At 46.9% G+C, this 7211-nt stretch overlaps 2 protein-coding genes across 2 annotated transcripts in view; one reads left to right on the forward strand and one right to left on the reverse strand.

Annotated features, from left to right (window-relative positions):
* grid2ipb (glutamate receptor, ionotropic, delta 2 (Grid2) interacting protein, b) overlaps nucleotides 1-4787 on the reverse strand; it is a 27517-nt gene extending 22730 nt beyond the window's left edge. Inside the window, exons 1-4 of the mRNA XM_017310676.1 lie at nucleotides 4557-4787; nucleotides 2438-2691; nucleotides 1816-2145; nucleotides 1320-1474 (exon numbers count right to left, since the gene is read on the reverse strand). Coding sequence (XP_017166165.1) covers nucleotides 1320-1474; nucleotides 1816-2145; nucleotides 2438-2691; nucleotides 4557-4695 — 878 coding nt within the window. The 5' untranslated portion in view covers nucleotides 4696-4787. The remainder of the gene's footprint in view (nucleotides 1-1319; nucleotides 1475-1815; nucleotides 2146-2437; nucleotides 2692-4556) is intronic.
* Nucleotides 4788-5552: 765 nt separating this feature from the next.
* The window catches only part of zdhhc4 (zDHHC palmitoyltransferase 4), a 4311-nt gene continuing 2652 nt past the window's right edge, over nucleotides 5553-7211 (forward strand). Inside the window, exons 1-3 of the mRNA XM_008436228.2 lie at nucleotides 5553-5714; nucleotides 6112-6241; nucleotides 6327-6400. Of these exons, the coding sequence (XP_008434450.1) occupies nucleotides 6119-6241; nucleotides 6327-6400 (197 nt within the window). The 5' untranslated portion in view covers nucleotides 5553-5714; nucleotides 6112-6118. The remainder of the gene's footprint in view (nucleotides 5715-6111; nucleotides 6242-6326; nucleotides 6401-7211) is intronic.

Raw genomic sequence — 7211 nt, forward strand, 5'->3', positions numbered from 1 at the left:
GAGAGCTGAGCGACAGCAAGGTGAGAGTGAGAGCTGAGCGACAGCAAGGTGAGAGAGAGCTGAGCGACAGCAGGCTCCTCCCACAGACGCCTTCTTCAGGAAAATGTTTCTGCATCTAAATAAGCACAAAATGCTGGTTTTTAATGGATGATTTTAGATTTTAAGGGAACAAATATTTCCAAACCAACCTGGTTTTATGTGGAAATCTAGTCACACCCTAATCTGAGATTACAGATTATCGCTGCAGCTCTGCAGGTGTTGGAGTTAAATAAAACTAAACTTATATTTTAATACATTTCAGAGATCATTTTTATTTGATTTGCTCAGCGATTTTATTATTCAACAGTTGCAATTAAAGTCTGAATATTTAGAATATTTTGCTTTTAAGAACAGAACCAGAACCAGAACCAGAGTCAGAGCCAGGACCAGAATAAATCAGTGAAATCAAACAGAAATTTCTAGATTTTTATCAGCAAAGCAACGGGTCAACGGGGTCGACCTCACCTAGCAACGGGTCAACGGGGTCGACCTCACCTAGCAACGGGTCAACGGGGTCGACCTCACCTAGCAACGAGTCAACGGGGTTGACCTCACCTAGCAACGAGTCAACGGGGTCGACCTCATCTAGCAACGGGTGGACCAGGCCAGGGAGTGTTGGGGAGGTTTGTATATTTCAGCTTTGACCCATAATAAGATCCAACATGAACTCGTGGTTCTGATGTTTCCCTCTAGATGGACTCAGTATATTCTGACAGAAGCTGTAGCAGGTAAATACGCGCTGTACCTTTAAATTGCGGTGCTTCTGGGGGCCTCAGCAGCTTCTGTCCCTTTAGAGGAGCCGTCATCTGTTCACAGATGCATGTTGGTGTGTTTCTGGAACCAATCAGGATGAAAGCCTGCTGCTGCCAGCGCCCCCTGCTGGCTGCAGGAAGCAGCCTGCTGGGATATAAATAACTGCTCTGCAGCAGCGGCGGCCCACTCACTGCTCTGTTCCCAACACAGATTCTGGGCTTTGATCGGTTTGTTCCTCTGAAGCTCCTGAACAACCTGAAAACTTCACCGAATGTTTCAGGAGTTAGTCAGGAGGAAGGCTCACACTGACTGACTGGGAGCACTGGGAACCACTGAGCCCAATGTGTTTTCCACTCCGCCCGCCCTGACGGAGGCAGGGAGCCGCTCCGGCCCGCTCAGACCCGCTGCGACCCGCTCAGACCCGCTCCGACCCGCTGCCACACGCTCCGACCCGCTGCGACCCGCTCAGACCCGCTGCCACACGCTCCGACCCGCTGCGAACCACTCCGACCCGCTCCAGCCCCTACCTGATGCTGGAGATGAGCTGCCGCTGCTCGGCGCTGGTCAGGACCTCCGGCAGCGCGGCGGCCAGCCACTCCACCTTCTTCTCCGCCGCGTACTGCTTCAGCACCGAGAACAGCCTCTCCTTCACCTCCGGGGCTTCGCCCAGCAGCTGCTCCACCTGCAGGGATGAGGGGCGGAGCTAAAGACGAGGGGCGGAGCTTCAGACGTGGAGGAGGAGCTTCAGTAACTAGTCCGGCCACTGGAACCAGAACTTTTTCATCAATATTAAGGAACTATTGACTTAAAACAAGCTCCGTATTTGATTAAAAGTTACTTGTAACTTAGTTTTGTCTTATTCTAAGTGTGCTGAGATGCAGCGGTACCATGGAGAACAGAACCAGATTGATGGTCCGGTTCTGATGGAGGATGCTGAAGCAGGAAGTGGTGCGGTTCCTCTACCTGCTGGAACAGAACCGGCCTAGCGTCTGGACTGAGCCGCCTCCCGTCTGCCTGCCGTACCTTCATGTTGAACTCCAGAGCCTTGTGCTTGCGGTCCAGCCGGGCCCACTCGCCGCCCGCCGGGCCGTCCTCCAGGCTGGTGCTGCGTTTGTGCCGCGGCGCCAGGCTCAGCACGCCCAGGCGCAGCGTCCGGCCCTGCGACGCCTTGATGAGCGCGGCCGCCATCTCGTGGTGCCTGACGGGGATGCCGTTCACCTCCATGACGAAGTCGCCGGCCCGCAGCCCGGCCCGGCCGGCGGGGGAGCACGGTGAGCAGTCCTCCACCAGCAGGGGGCAGTCTCCCACGATGGTGAAGCCAAAACGACTGTCCGGACCCGGAACGATGTCCATCTGGACCAGACACAGAAACAACGGTGAAACCGTTGATGGGCCGGCGGCCCGCCCAGGGCGACGCCGCCTGTCGCCCGCTGACAGCTGCAGAGGCGCCGTCCGACCCGGGTGACGGATTACCTGGTCTTTAAAATGTCATTAATGTTATTTACTGTTAATCTGATTAAAGCACAAATAGAAAGTAAACAAACAAACCTTGTTCCTGGTTCAGCAACCAGAAACAAGGCTGCCAGATGAACACATGAGCAGATGAACACATGAGCTCAGCGACAGGCGGGGAGCCGAACCGGACCTGCTGGATGCGGGACACCACGCCGATGCTGGGCGGGATGTTCTTCTGCGTCTGTGCGATGGCGATGACGGCCTGCGGGGCCAGAGTGGACACGTTGTGGCCCTCGATCTCCAGGACCTGGTCCCCCGCCTGCAGCCCGGCCAGGTGGGCGCTGCTGCCCTCCTCCACCCACAGGATGTAGCTGGGTCCACTTCCGCCCAGCTGGAAGCCGAAGTCCTCGGGCCAGCCCTGGTTGGACGCCGGCATGCTGAGGACTGGACAGGATGAAGCATCAGATCCTCCACTCAGCCCAAACCTCCAGCTCCACTGATTTACCTCCAAAGTGTCTAATCTGAGTTAATCTGAGTTAATCTGCCTCCTCCTGCACTGAGCCTGAACTGAGAGCTGCAGCAGCTTCACCCCGAGCCGAGCCGAACCCGACCCGCTTCTAAAAGCCACGGCAGCCAATCACACGGAGGCATGACACCGACTGGGACCTTAATTAGCTCGAAAGACAAGCTCATTTCCATTAAATGGTAATTATGCAGCAAAGGAAAGTGGAGCAGCTCGGTTCACTTGGACGTGATTATCAAAGTCAAACTTTAAGCTTCTTAAGACTAAAACCTTAAAACAAATTCCTCAAAAGCAGCAGCCTCAGAAATAATAATTAAGCTGCGAATGATTCCTCCAAAGTGTAAGAACTGGGAGTAAAAGCTTACAGAAATCTTTAGATGGACAGCGAGGGCCACGTCTGCTCTGCCGGAACGAGGATCTGCCCTTTTTATTCTGCAGGAACTTCTTCATCCTGCCGGTCAGTCAGTCCAGCTGTAAAACGTCCCAGGAGGCCGGAGTCGGCAGAGCAGGTCAGCGGCCGGAGATGCTGCTCCACCCCAACAGCAGCCGCCTCGTCATGGCAGAGGCTGAGTGTGCAGTGAGCCTCTCTGAGTGTCAGGCAGTTAGTCCCTGATTCATCCTCAGGCCAGCCAGCTTGCACACTGGTAATCAGAAAACTGGGACGCCTGCACCGCGCACCTCACTTCCTTAATAATTCTGCCCAAAAGAGGCCGTTGTGAGGCCTCATTTAGCTATAAATACACCGCAGCGTCTTCTCCTCCTCCTCTCTGGGCGCGGCGGCTCTCCCAGGGCCGCTGCTGGCCCAGAATCGCTGCGCCGCGCTGACGGAGCCTGACGGCGCTAACTGGAGCATCCGCCCGCCTGGAAGTCTGCGGGTCTGTGCAGGACTGGGGGCAACGTAATCCTTCAACCCACTGGATTAGGATTATCAGCTGAACCTCTAGTCCTGCTCCAACCCCCGTCATCAATACGGGAACTAACTCTAAACCGAGATGGACGACAAGAACTCGATACGTCTGAGGCGATTCATCGGATCAATCACGATTATTGRAATAATCGTCAACTAGTTTAGTAATCGATTCATCATTAACTGAAAATAAAGACTCTAGAAAAACCAGTCAGTGAAAAAAACAACAAAATCTGAGCAAAAGTCAGAACTAACTAAATATACAAACATTTAAAATAAAAACTTCTTCATCTGTAAATCTGTTCCACCAAAACTCCTGCAGGTCGGTTTCAGCTTCGCCTGGTTCTGGAAACATTCATCTATTTATTCTGCTTGATCAGTAATAATCCCATTTCATCCGTTCACCGCCCGTTTACTGCTGATGATAGATTCTCTAGAGGTGTTACTGAATGTTTGTTTCCTTTAGAAGAGGAAAGGAACCTCTGAAGTAAAGGTAAAAAGTAAAAAGGTATTTCATAAAAAGACAATTTCAGATTATAACATCTGATTTAATCCAGGTTGTTTGTGATATTTTACAAAATGTGTTGGAAATGTTGGATATTTAAATCCACCCTGTTAACCAGGAAAAGACATTTTTCTATCAGACACAGTTTAATGTTATTTGATGTAAATCGTGTCCAAAGTCCTGCATGTTGTAAACAGTTCAGTGGCAGAGAGTACACTGTAAACAGCAGCACGTTACACCTGAATAATTAAACAAAGCCAGCGTTCAAACAGGAAACAAACTGAAACGTTTACCGCTTCAGCTGCCAAACTGAAAACAATCACAGGATTTAGGTGGAAAAATCTCCAGGACAGGAAGTTTCCCTCCAGTCTCACCTGGACAGAACCAGTACCTTTTTACAGCGCGGCTGCAGACGAGCTCACCGCTCCGCAGTGATGTGGTCCTGACAGAAACCTGAGCTGCAGGCCGGCCGCGTCCSCAACCAGACCCAGCAGGCATCCCATCATGCATCATGGCGCGGGGAGCGGGCCTGGGCGGGAGAAAAGGTCAGACAGGTGTTTCACCTGCTGGTGTTAAATTCTGCACGTCAGGCGAGTCCAGACTTTCTGTAATGTTGGCCAAAATCACCAGCTCAAASATTCTCAAGCCAAAAATACAATAAAAAAACTAAAATCACTAAATATGTTGTAATATTGTTTTTACCTATAAACTCAGCAGGAACTATTTTAATTAAACAAATAATCAGATTCTTTTTGTAGATCCAAACTTCAAATGTTTTTCCTTGTTAAATGAGAAGCTTTTCTTGTAGCTTAAAGAAAACTGAAAGGTAATTTCTCTGCTGGGTCAGCCTTCGATTGAAAACACTTCCTGTATTCAGTCACGTTTTAATAAAGCGGTTAAAAGCAGATTTTGGTGAACTGAGGTCTAAGTCTTAATATATGTACATGAGTAGATGTGGCCATAGTTACCATGGCAACAGATGGAAACCTTGGAAAAATGATCACTTTGTGTTGCATCTAGCATTTCTTGTAAATAGATTTAAAGTTGTATTTTTGTCCTAATTAATTCTTGAATTGTGGTTGGGGGCCATAAAATATCCGTGAAGAGAAGAATAACTGGGCCAAGAATACTTTATATTTTTTAAAACAGAACTTTTCAATGCAAACAGTGCATCCCTGTAAATCTTACAGGTAGGCTCATAATTAGTGGAAAAGTGTTTCTTCTACCTGAATTTGGTATTATGTTTATTTATTTGAATTTTCTATTATAGTTACTCTTTAAAATAACAGGATTTTTTATTATTTTTTTATCTGTCTGATCCCGTAATTTAAAATCTTTAATCCAATCGAGTAAAACTATATTGACACAGAGATACTTTTACTGGTAAAATCCATTTTGACCCGGCGAAGTTAATCAAGAACCACGTGATCATGTTAGCGTCAGGCTACGGAAGTAGCATCATTCACGGATGCAGAAGGTGGGAGACAAGTGAACCTGGCGGTCAGCAGGTACACCCGGCCAGTTATGTTGAGGTGAGAGAAGAAGAAGAAGCAACATCTGGCAGTGGGCCTCTGTGTTTATGGTTAGCATGCTAGCAGCCGGGCCTCTGTGTATATGGTTAGCATGCTAGCAGTCTGGCTGCTGTGTTTATGGTTAGCATGCTAGCAGCCGGGCTGCTGTGTTTATGGTTAGCATGCTAGCAGCCGGGCCTCTGTGTTTATGGTTAGCATGCTAGCAGCCGGGCCTCTGTGTTTATGGTTAGCATGCTGGAGTCAGTTATTTGTCTGGGACTTTCAGAGAACCGGATCTTCCTGTTGTAGTTTTGGTGTTCTACCTGTTTACATGAGAACTGAATAGGCCGAGCTAACGGTAACAAAGCGTACCCGAGGCAGGGAGGACGGGTTTAACACACCTGTACGCCCCTGCCAGGTGAAACATGGACTTCCTCACCTTGTTTGGGATCTACGTCGCGGTAGTGCTAACCTGTATGTTCCTAGTTTGTAAATACTCCGGCCAGCAGCACAGCCCCTTTAACACTCTGCTCAGTTATGTTACAAAGGTAAGTTGTTTTTTTATTCCGTCATTCCTCCAAACCACCGCTGAGTGGCGCTGTTGAGGTTCATACAGGTGCGTGTCCTTCCCAGGTGGTCGCACCGTTTACTCCTCAGTGGCTGCAGAGGTTTTCACACTGGATCGTYCACAGACTCTTCCACCAGAGGTTTGTTTTTAATTAAGACATTGAATATTAACGTAGTTTGGAACTTTTCAGTTTGATTTTTTTTTTCTTTTCAGTTTTTTTCCTTATTTTTATATTTTTTTCCTAAATTTTATGACACCAATTAAGCTCCATACAATTAAAAAAAGTTGACTATTAGGGACAGACTAACAGATTTTTTAAAATTCCATAAATAACGTCATCAGAAGAATCAAAGCTCAATATTACCTGAAAAAATGACAAATTAGGAGACAAAAGTTGTTTTAATGAGAAAAAAGATTCAATAAAGTTATCAAGATTTGGCAGCTGGTTCGGCTAATAGATGATCGTTTCCTGATCGCTTCCTGATCGGAATCTAATGCTGCCGTGTTCAACATGGAGGATCAGATTAAACTCAACGTCCCGCATTTTAAGTTTTCCTGTGTGAGAATTATCATAAAATTATTTTATTATACTAATATTACGACTTTATTCTGTTAACATTAAGACTTTATTCTCATAATGTTACGACTTTATGTTGTAAGAATGATTTTTGTATTATTACAGCTTTTCTGATATTATGAATTTATTTTCAAATGATTTTTTTCTGAGATTTTTATCACTTTATTTCCATAATATTATGACTTTATTCTTGTAATATGAATTCATTCCTGAATAATTTTCTGTTTTTGTGATATTTTATTGTACGGCTTAATTCTTGTCACATTTTTCTTTCGATATAATGAGTTTATTTTTTATAGGACTTTTTTCACATGGTGTTCTGACTTTAGTTTATTTTCTAGTTCTTGCTGCATCACCCTTTGCTCCTCAGTGT

This window comes from Poecilia reticulata, linkage group LG19 (assembly GCF_000633615.1).
Source record: "Poecilia reticulata strain Guanapo linkage group LG19, Guppy_female_1.0+MT, whole genome shotgun sequence".
NCBI lineage: Eukaryota > Metazoa > Chordata > Actinopteri > Cyprinodontiformes > Poeciliidae > Poecilia > Poecilia reticulata.